At 36.4% G+C, this 19,764-nt stretch overlaps 1 protein-coding gene across 1 annotated transcript in view; it reads left to right on the top strand.

Annotated features, from left to right (window-relative positions):
• The window catches only part of FEZ2 (fasciculation and elongation protein zeta 2 (zygin II)), a 22,868-nt gene extending 9,908 nt beyond the window's left edge, over positions 1 to 12,960 (top strand). The window contains exons 7-9 of the mRNA XM_010004602.1: positions 3,716 to 3,791; positions 5,982 to 6,047; positions 12,576 to 12,960. Of these exons, the coding sequence (XP_010002904.1) occupies positions 3,716 to 3,791; positions 5,982 to 6,047; positions 12,576 to 12,592 (159 nt within the window). The 3' untranslated portion in view covers positions 12,593 to 12,960. The remainder of the gene's footprint in view (positions 1 to 3,715; positions 3,792 to 5,981; positions 6,048 to 12,575) is intronic.
• Positions 12,961 to 19,764: the final 6,804 nt, after the last annotated feature.

Raw genomic sequence — 19,764 nt, 5'->3', positions numbered from 1 at the left:
GTTAGAAGTCATAGACTTACATTCTTTCTCAAGCAAGGTATATGTATTAAAGTTCATGAACACACAGATCCAGCTATGGAACCCCAGCTTTGAGAATCCTGAACATACGCATCGAGCTTACCTGATGGAGTTTTTAATCACTACATTATCTCAATACCAGTAAATTAGTAGCTGTGCTGTTTGGGTTTGTTTGGGGTTTGGGTTTTTTGCTGTCTTTACCACTTAATAATAAATTACAGTTTTGCCTGCATTTTTAGTTACTTTAAATATTATGCATTTTTATAAAGTGAACATATTTAGTTATTCCAGTCCCCTCTTAACTTTTGGTTAAAACACTGCTTTTATATGCATGTCTATTCAGATATGCCTTTTCTTTGACTACCTCCTAACTTTCTAGACATGACAAGTCTAGTCTTTCTAGACAAGTCATGTATTAACAATAAGACCCACTGGATAACCCTTCCAGTCATTTTTTTAGTTAGTTAACTGATGTTATACTTTGTGTTAGTCATTCTCTTCCCCTAATTTAGCTCATATTAAATCCTTGTTAGCAGGGTTAGGGTTGGTTTTTCCCTCTTCCTGTATCCTAAAGCAAATCATGGAAATAAGAACTTAAAATGAAAAATAAGGGAGAAAGATAGAATAAGAGATACCTGCTCTTTTCTGATTTCATCCTGGAAATCTGTTTTTCTTTGGCATTTATTTATTTTATGTTTGGGTTTTGCTTGTTCGTTTTTGACACATTACCAAACCCTTGCCCTGTTTTTAAAATATTGCTGTCATCTTATTGCAGCCAGCGGAAAAGTAATAAATGTATCGGATGCTCAGTTGCTTAGTCCTGCTGTCATCATTGTTTTTTCCAACTTTTTTTAGGGTGTATTGTCATTATCAACTCACCTTCAGATACTTTCTGCTAGCAGGGAAACATTAGTTACCAATCTGGAGCTGTGCTCAAAAAAAAAATCCAAGAACAAACAATTTCTTGTATACCTGAGAAAGGTAGAAGTTCATACACATAAAGTCACAGTGTAAAGTTTATGACAAGCTTGTATAATTATTTCAGAACTATTTTCAGTCTTTAATTTTAATTATATTTACCACCTTTACTGTTTTCTGGGTAGTATTACCCTGACAGTTGGTGCTTTCCTTCTTAAAATTCAGTTACATCTTCTGTGTCTGAGACATCAGTGAAAATTACTTGAAATTTTTCATGTTTAAAGAGAAGCTTTCACTATAAACTACCTGTTCCCATCTGATAATGCAGTTGGAAAAAAAGGCATAAAAGCTGTTTAAATCTTGGTAACTTCCTGTGATCATATTTCCAGAGAAATTTCAGAATAGTCATCTTCATTTTGCTTTTCAGGCGTGTCAGACACTTTTTACGGGTAATTATAAATTGCCATGGTAATTGCTGCTTATCAGATGTCAGATCTGTTTCAAAAATTTAGAGATCTCAGAGACAGAATTAACACTTGGGCATATAGCAAGCTACACTTTAGTAATTTTCTTTCCATAATACATTATGCTTCACACAGCAATTCAGGGATTGAGTTTTAAAAGTGCTATTATAAAGACTTGTTACAGCAGGAAAGTATTGATGAGAAAAATAAGGCAATTGCTGGAAATTAATAATTATTTATTTTAACTATTGTTAATAACAAGGAAAATTGGAAGGTGAAGTTGGGAGGAGGATAACAGGGAGTACTGGTATTTAGTCCAGTGCAACATCTCCTAGTAATTTACTGTCTAGGCAACAGGTAGAATCCCACTTAGTTCTGAAGGCTAGAAATAACAGCCTGAGATCTGATTTCAGAGTTAGTAGACCTGCTTTCATCTGACGTTTGCAGATACAACAGCCTTGTCTCTAGCTATTGATTCCAGTAGTTTTAGTAAGAGTGTATTTATCTCTTGATACATGTTGGTTGCATCTGCTGGAAAAGAAATTGAGAACTGATCATTTCCTAAGAAGCGCTGCATACTTTCCTCTGCTGTGCTAAGTAGACGTGAGAAAATACAAAAAGAAAGGTAGGGAGAAGGGCACCCTGTGTTTGCATAAGGTCTTGGTGAGGTGTCAGTACATCCTGTACAATAGAATCATAGAATGGTTTGGGTTTGAAGGGACCTTAAAGATCATCTAGTTCTAACACCCCTGCATGGGCAAGGACACCTCCCAGTAAACCAGGTTGCTCAAAGCCCCATCCAACCTGGCCTTGAACACCTCCAGGGAGGGGACGTCCACAGCCTCCCTGGGCAACCCATTCCCCATTTCAGTGTCTCACCACCCTCACAGTAAAGAATTTAATCCTAATATCTAATCTAAATCTACCCTCTTTCAGTTTAAAACCGTTCCCCCCTGTCCTATCGCTACATACTCTTGTAAAAAGTCCCTCCTCAGCTTTCTTGTAGGCCCTTAAGTGAAACAGATCTGAGTCTGTTTGGCTTTTTAGGCAGAGGATATGGTTTGGTATGAGGTGTGTGACCCCACTCTAAATATGGCAGTGGTTATAGATGTGTTTGGCAGCACTAAATCTCCTGCTACAAAGTGAACCTTTTCACCAGAGTCTGAGTTATGCTTGACTGTTGCCGAAGTCCTATTAGGAGAGAAGGAGACCTTGTAGATAATGTGTTTTCTGATTATTAAGTGGAGAACCACATATCTCTCAAGTTGAATATGAAATAGAGGGTTGCATTGCGTACTGCATTGTAGCTGTTAAGCCAGAATAAAGATGTTAAATTCTTAAGAGTTGAAGGAGATTTCAGATCTTTTTATAAGGGAAGATTCCAGCAGTTTCAATACTTTTGAACTTCTAACCTCTTTAAGAAGAGTATGCATTCGTATAGGCTGCAAACTAAGCTGCATTTAACAAAGAGCAACAGGATTGCTTCAAGAATTGAAAAAGAAATCTTGGTTGCACTGCAGGTGTGAAAATCCTGAAAGATTAAGAAATGTTTTGTATTTGTTTAAGCTGACATGATTTCAATTAAGAGTAAATAGAACAAAAGTGGAGTTGGTTTGAAACAATACATTAGCACACTCAACTATTAAAACTATAAAAATATGAATGGTGGGCTCTTATGTTTAAGCTTGCATTGTTCTTTTTGGTTCCAAGTGTGTGGTGTCAGAAGGCAAAAGTGTTATCATTTTCACCTAACTGTAGGGCAGCCTAATTTTCTTTGTACAGACGACTATGATTTTTTCTTGGTTTTTTATTTGTGTTTTTTTTTAAGAGCAAGGTTGAAAGTTGTACATCTGCCTTTATAGCTTTGTTTGAGGGGAAGCAGTGGAAAGGTTGTTTTACCAGCTTTTACTTGATTGCAAGAAGTGCTTTTAAAGCATGAAGGACTTCTGGTTGACTGCTGAACAGAGGAGAGGAAAGATTTTACTGTTTGTATGCATAGGCACCAAGGAAGAAACCTCATGGAGAAACTTTTTACTGTAAATAGCTCAATTTTTTAAGATACTTGGTGAGTGTGTTTAGCTCCATGACTTGTAAAGTGGTCACATAATTTGAAAAGAAAGAATTTGGCTTCTGTGATGAAAACTTTGGGATAGAAAAGTTAGAATCTTTATCTCTTGTGTAATTGTTGAAAAGCTTTTTTTAAAAAAAAAATACATTTTATAGCAATTTCAATTGCTACAATTTTTGCAAAATAAAATACAAGCAACATAAACCACATGGAAGGACTATCAAGTAACCCTGTTTTTCATTGACAGTACTTGACAACCGTCATCCCTTATGAGAAGAAGAATGGACCCCCATCTGTTGAAGATCTTCAAACATTAACTAAAAGTGAGCATATAAAGTTATCCCCCGATCCTTTCCTCTTTGTATTCCAAATGTGGTTGCTCAAAACAAATGAATCCGTACTCCTATCTCTTCCCCTTCCCTTATAGCATGTATATAAAGTTGCATGTTTTTTAACCATGCATTTGGGCCAATTTTTACTTATTTTCTGAGCTTTCATAGTATGTTTGTTTTTTAGCTGTTCTCTGAAACCCTGAAGGCTAGAAAATTGCATGTAACAGGAAACAAAATGTTCTCACATTATTTCAACAGATGGGCTGTATGGAAAATACTGCATGTCATGGAATTTGTCAATACTACCTTATAGTATCTGATAGACACATATTTGCTTAATCTTGCTGTGCTTTACTGAGGTTATTGGAATGACTTTCAAATAGTGGAATGGATGGTGAGACATGCATGAGTACTTGTATAATAATTGCACTTGATTTTAATAGCCTGCTTTTTCTCTTAAGATTTTTTTTTGTTAATGAATTTCAACAATTATGAAGTATTAACCAAACAGAGTTTTACTAGTGCTTTGAATTACCCTTACTTTTTACGCCAGATTCTCAAAATATTTTAATTCTTTGTAATCTGTTTTTTTTAATTCTCATTTGCAAGAAAAAATAGGTTATCTTTTTTAAAAAGAAAATTATTAAGATGGCTAAATACAGCAGAGCATCTCTGGTAGTCAGCATCATCTCCTTCATTTGAGGTTTATAGGAACAGTTTAAAAATAGATGGTAGAGTATGTCAGTGCGTTTGATTCGATATTGGTGCAGGGCTTTGGATCTAACTACGTCTTAAGGTACTTTCCAGCAGCACAGGTCTATGATTCCACAGGTGGCTGAGGGATGGTAAAAAACTCATTGATTGTTTCTCAGAGAGAAAAGAGGTATAGTAAAGATTCTGGAGTAAATTAAATGTTTTAGGCAGGTATTAAATTCCTTTTACTTTTCTGGAGTAGGCACCCTTAGCTGGTAATTCTTACCTGTTCTGTGACAAATGGATTTTTCATTTTATTTTTTTAGATTTTTTTCATAGTTTTAGTCTTACCACATTTAAATTTCACTTGAAAGTGTTACCAAAAATTCAATATTAAGCAGAGAGAGGTTAAAACCTCCTGAAAATGTTTTGTGGTGTTTGATGGTTTATTAACAAAATGTCTTGTACAAATGCACTGTAAAGAGTATTAACAGTATTGCCTTCTGTGGGCTGGTTGAAACTTGATTCTATGACTCAGTTGCAGATTTCTGACTCACTCTATGCTGTTGCTAAGGCAAGCAGTAAAGCAGGTGTTTGGGGTTGTTTGGTTGTTTTTTCTTTCAAAGTTGTGTATTATTCTGTGGTTATGAACTCTAATGTGTTGCTTCAAGATAAAAATTGAGATTAAACACTTGTTCTATTTCAAGTTCAAGGTTTCATATGAGGAATTCAGAGCTTCAATTCAGTATAATTCTGTACTTTTGATTTTTTCTGTTGAGTCTAGAGCACTTCATAAAGAGTTGCTATAAATATGGAGTAACAGAAAAACTTCTCTGTGTCAACTTGAGCTAGTCCAAATGTTTTTCTTTTTCCAGAAATATACGAGGAGGGACAATTTTTACTTGATACAATTCACAAAAATGACGTTTTGGCTTTATTAAAAATTAATGGCAAATTCAATCATGTATTTAAGATCTTTCTAAGCTACAGTTGCTAACGTTCACCATTTGAGGCGAAAAAGCCCACCATTTTCAGCAAATCATTCACAGCAGCTTTTCTCCAGAAAAGTGTCATCATTCCATGATTCTGGATGAAGATCACAGAAATAAATTAAGTAATGGAGCAGACATTTTTATCTGTGATTTCCAACGCTCCATCGGTTGTTAGCACGTTTTAGTTTTGAGTGTGGTGATATTTTGAGATTTTTTTTTATAGTAAAGAGATACTTTTTTGTTGCTATGACTGATGACATTTTACTGTAAAAGTTAACCATGTAAAATGGGTCTCTTGCATCTGTCTACAATAGAGTTCAGTGAGAATTACACAAGTGGAAGGTGTGTCTCGTATCTTCTCTTAATCTAGTTAAGACCTCTCTTACTAATCTTGTAGTAATATCCCTGTGAGTAGTTGAAACAGCATCATCATACTTCTTTTGAGAGTGTTGTCTTTATGATTAAATATCTGAATTATTTTTTTTTCATACTTCAGTCCTGCATGCCATGAAAGAGGATAGCGAGAAAGTGCCAAGCTTGTTAACAGACTATATTTTAAAGGGTGAGTATGTCTCTTAGCATTGATTTTTTAATTATTTTTTTTTAATTCTGAATTAACTTAATGTACATTCATGGTGTTTTTGGAAAGTAGCCCTAGAGCATTCATTAATTTTGTTGCCCTACTATCAAACATGGCTCTCATTTATATTATCTTCTATTTTGTCCAAGGTTTCTGAGCATATAGTTCATAAATAAAATGTCTTTATTTTGTTTGTGGTATTACAATGTAGCAAAGTATATGTTGTGTATACAAATAGCTGAAGGACATCAGCAGGAGCAGGTAGTGTGGCTTACAGGGTTAAATGCGTGTCGTTGAAAACTTTGGTTGTACAGGTTTTTCAGAACCAGAATTCAAACTACCTTGGTAATAATGGGTTTGCTAGATAAAGTGCTTGTAGCTTCATTTTAAGTGTTACTGTCTGACAGGTTGGAGAAATTATTGCCTTTACATTTACTTGTTATACCTTCTTCACATTTTATTTCAAGGGTTTGTGTACTAATCATTTATATTCCAGTCTTAATTGCACTGATTATATTAATAGAATGTCATACTTTGCAAATCACTGCTTGTATAGATTTACAGAGTTGTTCCAGATTGTTTCCAGGTACTGTCTTCTTAAGGGTTTAAAGCTTAGCATATGTGTCAAGCCCCAAAGATAAGAACAAACAGATGCACAAAAGTTTGATGGGTCCTTTTATTTTCCACTTAAATTTATATTGTATTTATATTCTGCTTCACTTTTGTATGCTGCAAAGTTTTTCTCTTCCTTTGGTATGATGCTTTCCAAGTCTCACTGTTTTTTCAAATCATTTTTCACTTAACTTCCTCCATATGAGTTTTAAAGTTTTTTGTATTTCTTATGCAGACTTCTGATCACTCTGATCTCACAAAGGTTTGAAAATACTCTCAGGTTAAAGTTGTGGATTAAATTTAGTGTGCTTTTGCTTCAGAAAATCTGAAAGCAGAGCAAGCCATGCCATATTCTGGAAGCTCTGACAGACTTCTTGTTCGAAGTGGCTTGTTTCAAAGTTTCATGTAGGGTTGCAGAACTACCACATACAGTAAGAATGCAGAGATCCTTTCAGTGATTCCTTTGATTGCTCCATTGTTTACTAACCCTTTCTGAAAATCTTTCTTATATTAGACAGATGTATTTGCTTATGAGCTGAGAGCTATTCAGGCTCAAGATCAAGGATTTTTTAATGGTAATGGCACTGAACTCTAGTTTAAGAGGATGAACTCATGTCAATAATTAAAGTTGTTTGCTTTTCATCATAATACATGTAGTAGAAACTGGTTGGAATGACTAGTACTCTTTACAGTGTCTACTCTTATTTTTAGATGTAGCTATCCAGAAAAGCTTTCAAATTACTAGGTTGCTGAGAAGCTGGCTCCCTAGGAAAATGGAGAAATCTGCACAGAAGGCTTATAGAAGCAGATTAGCTGAACATATGACAGGCTGATCTAGGAAGCTTAATACTGAGGTTCCCTAATACTTCTGCCTCTGCATACTCATGACTTCAGAATTACCAGGGATGTTCCACTAGCTAGATGCAACAATTCTGACAACATTATTCTTACATTAAATGTGTTGGATCAAACAGGTCTTCATATACAAGCACTGCTGTTTCTACACTGTAGAACACAAGCAATTGGATTATGCCAAGTAATCCCTCCCTCACATCACTGATGCTGAAAGGAAAGGGTGATTTCCCCTCAGATACCATGATTTCATTACTGAACAGAACTAAGCCCTTCTTGATTTTATGTGCATCTGTTTGCATGACAGCAAGCAGTCATACAAGCTAGTGAGCACAGAATTTTACTCTTATTATGTTAAATATTTATAGCTCACCTGACAGTGTTAGATCATAATGCAGGTCTGTCCTGTGAAACAGGCATAGTCTTCCAGTTGTTTCTGAAGTTTTAATATTTTTCTTCTTTTTCTGCCTCTAAAACTTCTGACCTGAAGACTCAGTGAGGCTTAATGCATGACAAAAAATACTCCCAGCCACCTAAAATTATTTTTAAAGTATGTCAAAGGGAGATGAGATTAATCTAAACAATCACTTGTAGCAACTTTCAGCTCCGATTTTGTACCTGGAATTCCAACCTACTCCCTAAATGTCAAAATAAGAGTATTGAACTCCTTTTTAAAGAGTCTTCTCATTTCACTGTAAATATTAAAAATGTCTTGACAAGGTGAAAATTATTATGAGGATTTAGGGTTTTGAAGTTGTTTTCCAGAAAAAACAGGAGTATAGCAAATTCTAAACCAAATAATAAGCATTCATATTGTTATAGTGATAATTGTATTCATTTTACATTTGCTTACTCTATGATCCAGCTTTTGTCTTGTACTGAGTGGATGCCATTTATTTTTATTAAACTTTAATCAAGAAATGACATTTTGAAATGTATGAATTGTATCACCAAAGATACTTAATTCTGTGAAATTCTTCTAACATCTTGGTCCTTTGAGGGTAATTTTTTCCATTTGTTCACAAAAAAAACAGGCAGTAAATTATATATGACAGTAGGATGTGTTTGCTTTATGGGAAATCCAGTTAGTGTGGCATTTGTCAGCACAGATAAAACCTTCTTTCTAGATCTGTGTTCCATTTTACACAGCGAAGAGAAAAAAGTTCTTAACGATTATTTTAGAAGACTGTATTTTTATTCGATGGTATTTAAAAAATGAGAACATGCTAATCTTATGTGAGTGTTATGGCTGTCCATAGAATTAGTAATAAACTTTTCCAAGTATTGTTGCTTATTGTGGAAATTTTTAGAATCAAGAACTGAAGAAAAAATATCAGGGGAAAAACGTGATTATAACAATTGCCATACTATTGGTATAATGTAATGGGACAAATAAAGAAGAATGCTGTGAACCTGAAAGGGTTAATGGAACCATATGATTGAGCCGTTAAGTGTTGATTTAACAAGAAATCCTGCCAAATTCACTGATGTTCTTATTAAACAAAAAGGTGATGAAATAAGTTTATATTTTATTTTCATGGTGTTTTGTAGAAGTGTGATCATCTTGAATATCTTTAATGCCAAAAAAAAAGTAATTCTGGCATTTGTAAAAGACTAAGTTTGGATCATGTAGAAAGACATACAAGGAACCTCCTCGATGTATGTTGTCTAATGATTGATACCTTAATTTAATAATGATTGAATAAACTTGTTTTCGCAAGACAGTTCGGCCTTGGGAGCATGGGACTAGAACTTGAAGGAAAGTTCTACAACCAGATCTGCAATTCTTCTATAGTACCATGGATCGTTCTTGCCCTTTTTCATAACCAGCTAATGCTTCTGAAATGCTGGATGTAGAAATCCTCAGAGCATGGGATGTGCAAATGCAATACAATGAAGAAGTGAAAAAGGCCAATGCAACTCACTGCATTTCGTGTTAGTAAAAAGAATACTCTATCTGCATTTCTGGTTAGGATCATTAGTTTTGAAATTATTTAATTATTTCTGGTGCTTTGTTCTTTAAAGAATCTTATTTTCCCAGTTTCTACCATTACTTTGTGTCCCCCAAAAGGTTAAAAATATCATAATTTTGTCCTCATGCTTAAGTCACTCTTTCCAGTGATCAGTTAGTTATACCTTGGATCTATTCCCTAGGAGCACCTCCTCAGAGGTAAGTATCCCACAGCCAGACTATGTGCATTTTCCATGTAGTCTTGTACAATACAGTAACTTGCCTTCTCTTGTTCGTGTTACTCTTGACGTAGCCTAAATTATTTTCAAGGGAGTTTTTTCTCTTTTTGTGGGGTTTTGTTTCTTTTTACTTTTCAGTGAACATTTCCATCCTGAAGGTACTAATAATGAAAGTGACTTAGCTTTGCAAGTATGTTGTAGTTCTTCTCCCACCAGTGTATGATATTATTCTAGTTTATAGATTTAGAATTATAATAGATGGTAAAATGAAATTGATAAGCATTTGCAATGGTGCTTATATTTTTCTGAATATATTTTAAATGTATTAATATTGTTACTCTTTTTTTATCACTGGGGATATTAGGTGTCAGTCTATTTTCCCAAGTAACAAGTAATGGAATGAGAGCAAACTGCCTCAAGTTGAGCCAGGGAAGGTTTAAATTGGATATTGGCAAAATTGCTTCACTGAAAGGGTTGTCAAGTACTGGAATGGGCTACCCAGGGAAGTGGTAGAACAACCATCCCTGGAGGTATTTAAAAGATGTGTAGATGTGGCACTTACGGACATGGTTTAGCAGTGGACTTGGCAGTGCTGGCTTAACGGTTGGACTTGATAATCTTAAAGGTCCTTTTCAAGCTAAAGGATTCAATTATTCTTTGACGCAGAAACTGAGATTTGAAGGTGGGTGAGAATGCATTTGCTGACAGTGAGAGAAATATCAAGCCAACACTATGAAATCCTTGATGTTAGAAATCACACTTTTGGTCTGAAGCTAGCAGCTTAGATGTTGTTTGTGCTCAACTTTCTACTGATCCTTTTAATGGTTTTAACAAATACAACATGCTTTCAAAACTTTGTATTTGTTTTCTTTGAAAAACCTAAACAAACAAGTAAGCTGCAAAGCTTCTTGTACACTAGTTAGGCTGTAAAGCAGGGAGCACAGCTTTTTGACGTATCTTGTGGTTGCATTGGTTTTAGGTGTCATGACAAGGATAGGTGCTACATCCTTAGATAAAAGCTTGTTCGTATTAATGATATCCATTGAATTTAGGTTTTTTTACAGAAGCTTTTGATTACTTTCTCTATTATGATTTATTTGCTAAGTGCAATAATGGAACAAGTAGTAGGATCTGTAATCCTTCAGGTATGCAAGTTTAGGATGATTTATGAAGAAAATATCTCTGTGCAGTCATGTTTTCTCTTTCTTCAGCCTCACAAATAATAATTGCTGATATCAAGCCTACAAGACAGAAGGAAGGGTTGCAGGAACAACTGTGTTTCACAAAAGCTGTAGGGAACTGCATCTATGCAGGAGAAGGACTGAAACCACTGGTTTTATTGAGCTAAAGGCTATTGACTTTTAACAGCCAACATCCAGTTGACCAGGTAGCTTTTATGCAATCACGTACCAATAAATGCAGTAGTTCCTATAAGTTTTGGGGGACATCAGGAACACTATAGGGAGGACTTGCTGGGATGGAGTTGATAACGCATTTAAAATAGAAGCTGAGGAAGGCATGGTGGGAAGGGGAATTACCTAGTTTTGTTGTTATCAGGATAAGGAGGAATATCTGAGGAAGTCTACTAAAAGCATGGGTTTCTTAACTATTTATGGAACAAATAAATGAGATCTATGAAATGTTAGCCTGTGGATACATGCAGAATCAAAATAGTAAGGATAAGTTGTGTGGTATCACATCTAGACACATTTTTACCTCAAGTTTTTACAAAATTTGAAGACTCATCTTCATGTATGGGGATAACTTTTTAATATAACTTAGTAACAATATGATACTCAAATCATTCTACCTCTGCAAAATTAATGTGTTTTTTTCCCTTAAAAAAAATGTTAACAATGATGACATTCTTAGAACTATTATATGTAATAATATGTAAGTATGTATTTGTAGCTGAAATAAATGCCTTTGAGATTAGATGTATCCTTACAGTAAACTGTTCTAAGATGTATTTATTGCTGTGCTTTGTTTTCTTTTCCAATTATCCTTGAGCAGTAATTGTGACATAAAAATAGAGTGCTAAAAATAATATACTATACATTACTGCTGAGTAAAACGCATTAAATTTGTCTAGTATTGTTCTATTCTAGGGGTTCTTTCTGATGTCACAAAAGCAGAACAATTTTCCCTCTTGCAGCTCGCTTTGCTGTTTCATACCTGATCTTTCAAGCTTCTAGTTAAAGGCTTAAAAAAATGAACAGCTTTTTGTTTTACTAAAGCAAGAATTTATGCCTTGTTCTATTTTTAAATTATGCAAGTAATTCAGATAACACAAACATTTGTTTTCTTGCCTTTAAAGTTTTTGTTTAATTGTTACACCTGACTTCTTTATTTGCTTTTGTGTTGTGCTAGCACTGGTTTGAAAGCTGGATTGCTCTGAGGTTTGTGTCTTACATGTGAAACAGGAATGAGAAACACGTGAAGGACATGTCTTATTTGCCCACTGTGTGATACAAGCACACACACCAGAGTTAGAAAGTAGAGTTAGTATCTTACAGAATCTCAAATAGTGCATATTTTTAAAATATAACTGCATGCAACACCTTTTATTTAATGTTCTGTTTTCTAGTAGAACACCTCAAAGAGCACTCCTTAAGACATGACCTTTAGTTAACTCATTTCTGGGTAATATTAGTTAGAGATAGTGGGTTGTGTCACTTAATTATTTTTTGAGAAGAGAATTATAATCTTAATTGCCAGTTTCAGTTGATTTATAGATTTTGCCATGTTACTGATAGGGTAGAATTCAGCATTTAAGCATTTTAGTATACACAATACATTTTTATATGGATTGGCTTCACTGATATTTATCAAGATGCGTTTTTGGTTCTTTTACAGTTCTGTGTCCTACATGAAGAGGGCTGCCTTCCAGAATTAACAACGCTCCTTCCTGTGATGAGAAGCTTTCCATGGATATAACTCAGTATTTTTTCATTTGGCACTGTACCTAAACCATTATGCATTTATTTCCCTTGTATGTGCGTGGGTTTTCTGATCCTACAGTAAGTCTTCTGGGCGTGACAACTCATCTGTTTTAACTTGATAGTGCAATGAACCAGAGCAGGGAACAAACATTGTACAGTTTTACTCACATTGTTCTGGCTTTTTAAAGTCTATTTTTACATTGTATAGCATGTAGTAAATCCTCCTGCACATTTTGTTGTTGGAAGGAGAAGTAAACTTTGAATAGTGTAAATAAAATAAGCCTAGTTTTAAGGAATCCATATTTGATAGCATCCTTAGTTCCTATAGCAAAGATCTAGGAAGGATCATAGTTGGGCTTGGACTAAAAGATTCAGGTGAGTTCTGCAGGAAGGACTCCAGAACAATGTTGGTGGAAGTCCGCATTAAACAGAAACTTTGCTTGAACTTAACAACAGTATTGTCAATACAGTGAACAAACCTGGATTCTTTGATGTTTTGGCATAAGTAATTGGTGTGTTGCCTATCCTTGTTAACACAATGTAGTATTTCGTATTAGTTTTTTATTTTAATTACTAATGTTCACATGGCTTATATGTTCTCCCATATTGTTGTGATAATTTTACTGTTTTTAATGTGTTTGATCTTAAAGAAAATGCTTCAATATGTAAACATTTTTAAAGCCTTTATCTTTTTAAACATACATGTACAGTTTGAAAAACTTGCACCTGAGTTTCCATTTAGTATTATATTGAGACATTGGTCATTGTGTATCTCTAAATTTGACTACAAATCTCTCTTGTAAATTGTATGTACTGTCTTTTCTGTGATGATATGTCTGCATTCAAACAGATGAGAATGTATTTTATAAATCCTGTAAAAGAAACATACCCCATAATCTCAACATTAAATACTTGCCACAGATAATTGTGCCAGTCTGAAAGAGTAGATAGAAATATGGGTAATAATAAAAATAAAGGAACTGTTTTCTAGATTGAATTCCTATTGAATATACACCCAGATTTGTGTACTGTCTGTGAAAGGCACTGGGATATAAGGTTCTAAAGAGATAAGCATCTATTTTCTTCAAAAGTTTTTATTCTATCTTTAAAGTCTTCAGTCTTCTTGTTAGTTGAGGAGAAATTTTCTCCTAAATACCTTGTGTCACTGTCATGGTTTGACTCAGGATCGGCAATTAAAGGGAAAGAGAGAATAAAGGAGGGAGACTTCCCAGATTGAAAATTAAACTAGACATCTTTAATTAAATAATAATGATAAAAGAAAATACGTGTTCAGGACTGTGCAAAATGCTATTGCTTCTCCTCACCCCTAGCAACTCCCACAGCATCTCCTGAGCTGTGAGCAGTTCTAAAACGCCCAATACCCCTCTGCTTGATATATCAGCAGATCAGAGAGGAGCTGAGGGGAGAGTTACAAGGGTCAGGAATGCACGAGCTGAGGGGTCAACAGCAATGGATAGATGGAGTCCTCCCTGGACACTGGCCATGGAGAAGGGAGAAGGAAGCAGGAAGGGGCTTGACTTGCATGTTCCCTGACCTTATACTGGGCTTACGTAGATATATGGAATGGAATACTCTGGTAAATTTTGCTGTCTGTCTAGTCCACTCCTCCCTGTGGGAGAATTGCAGATACAACTCTTCTGCACCTATAGCATCTGAGGCCACAGATTCAACAAGTAGAGCAAAGTGACCTTGGCAGGGAAAGAGAGAATAAAGGAGGGAGACTTCCCAGATTGAAAATTAAACTAGACATCTTTAATTAAATAATAATGATAAAAGAAAATACGTGTTCAGGACTGTGCAAAATGCTATTGCTTCTCCTCACCCCTAGCAACTCCCACAGCATCTCCTGAGCTGTGAGCAGTTCTAAAACGCCCAATACCCCTCTGCTTGATATATCAGCAGATCAGAGAGGAGCTGAGGGGAGAGTTACAAGGGTCAGGAATGCACGAGCTGAGGGGTCAACAGCAATGGATAGATGGAGTCCTCCCTGGACACTGGCCATGGAGAAGGGAGAAGGAAGCAGGAAGGGGCTTGACTTGCATGTTCCCTGACCTTATACTGGGCTTACGTAGATATATGGAATGGAATACTCTGGTAAATTTTGCTGTCTGTCTAGTCCACTCCTCCCTGTGGGAGAATTGCAGATACAACTCTTCTGCACCTATAGCATCTGAGGCCACAGATTCAACAAGTAGAGCAAAGTGACCTTGGCATCTCAGCAGTAATATAAGCAGTCCAGCATTATCAGTCCACTAGCTGGAAAACTCACTGCTAGCTAAAAAGAACTCACTGAAGAAAAAAAAAAAAAAAATCAGTACTAAGAAAATTGGCTTTATCCAGTCTCAAACCGGGACAGTCACTTAGTACTCATTTTATCATTGTCACCAAATACTCATTTTCATCACAAATTCAGTTTGAAAGTAGTGCTCAGAATGCTTTTCTCTTTTTTTCTAAAGCCTCAATATTTTTGTTTCTTGTGCCTTTTTCAGTCAATAAAGTTCTCAGCTTGCAATTTTTTCCTCCTCCCTCTCCACTCATTTGACCACCAGTGGTTCCTTTCTAGCCTGCTCAGGAATAAGTGTGTCATATGTGAGGAATTTTTCATTGTTGTTGCTTTATTCTACTTAATTTGTGGTTTCTGCAAGATGAAAGCTGCTATTTATCTCTCTAGCTGATGTGTTACGGACTCATTATGGTGTGCTTTTTCTATAGAAATGCTTGATGTTGACTATTGATGCCTGGAAATTGGGAAAGGAAATGATCCTGCTTTGCTTCCTTTTTCTAAAAAAATGAAACATGCCGCATCTCCAAATGAGATCTATTCACAGATGTTTTAATCTGCTTTTGAGGTGACAAAATTATACAAAAAAGATTTTTAAAAAAAGATTAAAACTAAGTTTGTAGTATTAGTTGTAGCAAATCTTGGATTAAGTGAATTTCCGAAATACTATAAGTAATAAGAAAACCCAACACTAAAAACCAGAAACTAATTCAGCAAGGTCAGCATCTGTGTGAGTATTGGACTAAACAATGTTTTGTTACAAATAGTACCTATTTACCTTGTATGTAAAATGCTGGCATTAAACAACAGCTACCAAAGGTAGCAAATATATTTATATATATACACACCTGTATATGTACCTAAGAAATAGATTGCAAGAATAAAAAAAAACACACAAATCTTTTCTGCTGACTTCTCTGTACTTCATATTCTCTATTATGTATCCGTTTTCCAGATGCATTATTGAATCTTGCAATTTTTCAGGGAGATGGGTATCATGACTCTTTTTTGTTTTGGCATGTGATAGCTGCAAATGGCCACCCAAGAGCAGCTACTGATAAATACCCTAGAAGAGATTTGGCAAAAATACATTTTTATCAGTATCTATTCAATTTTTAATATGACAAGTCTTGGCAGCAAAATCTTTTTAAAATAATTTATTTTTAAAGCTAGGTTATTTGTATTGCTTGTTTTAATAGCTTTTTTTGTGGTCGTGTTTTCCTTATTTTTTTTAATTCAACTCTGTTTCTGGGTTTCAGCTATTTAGTTTGATATAAGCTTAATCTTGGAGTCAGGTTTGTCTGGACAATGTGTCTGAGGTAGTCAAGAATCCTAGAATTACGTTTTCTTTGCTAAGGAAAGAGACTTGAAAACAATGTTAGTTCCCTTCTGGTGAAAGATAATGATTTAGCTGGACTCTTGGCTGGTGTAGGTAGTTGGTGATAAAGAACATCTGCTGTTGATGCCAGGTAATTGTAGCTTGTAACTTGGAGTGCTGATGTTATTGCAGCAGTTCACATCATTATTGCTTCCAGACTGGATTACCTTAGTATCCTTTCTGCATGTATGTCACTTGGAAGCTGCAGCGAGCCCATAAATTGCGCTCCCTGTGCTTGGCAATAGTGTTGGTAATCAAGTGTGTATCCCTGCACAGTGTCATTTACAGCAGCTGCTTTCTCATTTCCAATGGGGCAATTTAAGATACAGGTTTCAACTCCCGAAGTTATAGATGGTGCAGAGCCTGTGCAGTAGGAAGCCTGCATCTCCAGTTGGGGCAGCAGTGGGCAGTGGAGATGAGGACCTTGCTACATCTAAAACAGCATCTAACCAATTCAGTAGGGAAGGGCCTGGTAGCAAAGCTCTCTGATGAAGCATTCTCAGTTCAGATGCACCCAAGCCTAAATCTATTGACTCATCATTCTGCAAAGTGTACCTTGCTTTTGGGCGATGGGTCTGTTTTGTAACAGTAACAGAATCCATGTGGGTTTGGAACTATTTTCTGATTCAGGTATCCCAATTTTTAAACTTCTCGTGAAGCTCCAAGTTATCTCTGGATAAGTCACTCCAGAAACCATAAAAACTCTGTCATCCAGAAAAAATTAAATCACAAAACAAAATGGGTCTTGAATCACGTCAGGTGACTTGAGTGTTGTGCTTCTTTTAAGCCTAAAAAGAAACTCTGATTGTCATACAGGAAATCTCCCTGTTGTAACACTAAGTTTTTTTCAATATGTCTGCAATTTTGCACGTAGGAGTGACTGCCAGAAGAGTTTTCTCAGGCACATCTAATGATGGAGAAGTACCTTCCTTGCAGAGAGTTTCTTATCACTGAAGATTTAGAGGGAACGCTTTAAATTTTTAAGTGCTTTGTCCAAGCTGGTGAAACGGGGTGTCTTGTTCCCTTGCTCATGTTCTTTTGATCACAACCTAACTCAGGACTTCTTGCCTTTTTGTTTATATGTATCGATCAATGGTCATACTCTGGATTAGCTGATCAGTGTCCAGTCCTAACAATAAATGTCAGAAGAAACTCTATGAACTGGGAGACCTAGTTACCGAATTTTGTTGCTGTGTTTTGTTTTTTTCTCCATTATAATCTGCAAAATTTGGATATAAGCCTGTCTTTGTACTGACTGCTAATTTAAACAGAGCTCATAATTTTGTTCATTTTCCAGCCAGTATTTGTGTTTGCATTTCATGTTAACTTCATGTATTACTAGTTTTAATTTTCTGTAGCATTGCATGTAAATTCATTAATTCAGGTACATGTTTTTTGGAAACAACGTGTTCTAACTTAGGCTGAATACAATGGAGTGGAAAACTCAGCAAAGACGGCAATGTGATTGGATTTTCTTGATGAGGAAAATGTTTGGAGAGTGCCCCAGTTTTTTCAAAGCTATGAAAGGAAGTTGTGATCTGTTTCTGTTGATATGCAGTCCTGCACAGTTCTATGGGCTGATGATATTCAGAGAGCTGACCAATTCAAAGAAGACATTAGCCATCCACTAATTTATTTTTATACCCGCCACCCTCCTTTCAGATTCAGTGTTAGAAACAGCACTATTGCGTTGTGTTTGGATGCAGTCTTAGCAGAGGAATCACATTATTTGAGGCATCTGATGATCTGATGGCTTTTCCAATTGCGAACACCAGCAGAGTTACCAACAGAAACGGGAGGATCTTTGTATTTATGTGCGTTCTGGAATTGGGAGCCGGATATCATTTGGGTTAGAGCCGGATTAGGATTCCTTTAAAGGATTTTTTCCTCCCTGGTGTCAGTCTGATATACATGTGCCTGCCGCAGGATGGCAGCAATCAGTCACCTTTGAAGAACCCTCTTTCAGTTGAGTGAAGTCCAAAGGTGAAGTCCAAAGATAAACTGTTCACACTAGATCAGTCTGTGAAGATCGTATGACAAGCCCAGGAAAGCGTTTGTGTATTCTTATTAATTGTTAATGACAAGCAAGTTTTAAAAATGTTATTGCAATATGATAGTTTGCTGAGCTACAAAAGCTGGCATAGGAGATGAGCTCTGAAAGCCTAATCGTACAGTGGTTTGTATGGGACTTTGGGGGAAGTAGGTAATCCCCAGTGATGCTTATTTAATTCTTACAAAAATCTGAGAGGTTACCAGCTTTAGGCCTGGGTTTCCAGTGCCTAAGATCATCTAAATGATCCATCACTGCTGCAGTGCCATGCCCAGCTGTGATATACCTTCAGTTTCCCTGGAATTCAGGGCATGTTTGAAGGCATTCAGTGTCTGGATCCAGTTGTTATAATGTTAATGTTTATGTTCATTTACTTATAACTAACTTGCTGTCATGTCATCTGAAACAATACTCTAGATTAATTCTTGCATTCAGGGTTCTTTCCAGTCACCGATAGTGGTCCCTGGTTGGTTCTGTGGTCAATGGCATCGGCTGTGAGCAGTGACCTATCCCAGCACTGACTGGTTAAAGCACTGTGTTCAGTAGGCCTGTGTAAAAGCTGGAGGGGAAGTACAGCCTCTACCATGTGATGGATTTGTTGAAATTAAATTGTTCTTTGAAAGTCCTATGTTGTAAATCTGGGCCTATTTGTTAGAAAAATAGTTTTAAAAACAAAAAAATGTAGGGGTAAAACAGAATTTATAGTCAGTGAGCTCCCTGCCCTTGCAGACTGTATATCCTGCTGCTTCCAGGCAGGGATCTGCTTCATCTCCACTGCTACAGGTGTGTGCCCCAGCTCTGGAGTACAGGCACAGTCTTTCTTCCCTCAAAACTAAAGAGGTTTGCAAAGGTGAGTCACATTAATTGGGACAGTGCTGCTGAAGAGGTGTTTTGGCTGCTCACAGAACCAGTAGGGGAAACAGCCAGAGCTTCAGCCCTGCTTCTTACCAGCTTGGGTTTCTGTGCTGTGGGGTTAATTCAGTCTTTTCTCTCTTTTGGTCAAAGTGTTGTGTTTGCAAGTCTCCTGTTTTGCCTTTTTCTCTTTTCCTCCTTTATTTTGGAATATTTGACAGGTGCCCCAGGTGCAGCCCCAGCACATGGGTCAGAAGGGCAGGACATGTGTTGGTGGGGCACAGCATGGTGGGACACCTGAGGTGAATGAGCCATAGTTGGGACCTGCAAAAGAGCAGGAAGCATGTCCAGGGTGGGGCAGGGAGAAGGGGTGTGGGTGACACACCTAAGGAGAACTGCAAAACGAATCTGTCCCAACAGGGCATAAAGACAGGGGTGAAGCAGTCAGTGTAGTGGCTGATGTGAATGAAAGAGGATCTGAGGGAAGGCAAGTGGCAGAGGGGAAACCCTGGGCTTCAGGG

This window comes from Chaetura pelagica, unplaced genomic scaffold (assembly GCF_000747805.2).
Source record: "Chaetura pelagica isolate M959 unplaced genomic scaffold, ChaPel_1.0 scaffold278, whole genome shotgun sequence".
NCBI classification, from domain to species: domain Eukaryota; kingdom Metazoa; phylum Chordata; class Aves; order Apodiformes; family Apodidae; genus Chaetura; species Chaetura pelagica.
The sequence above is the reverse complement of the archived record's forward strand: the minus strand, read 5'-3'. Positions and strand labels throughout refer to the sequence as shown.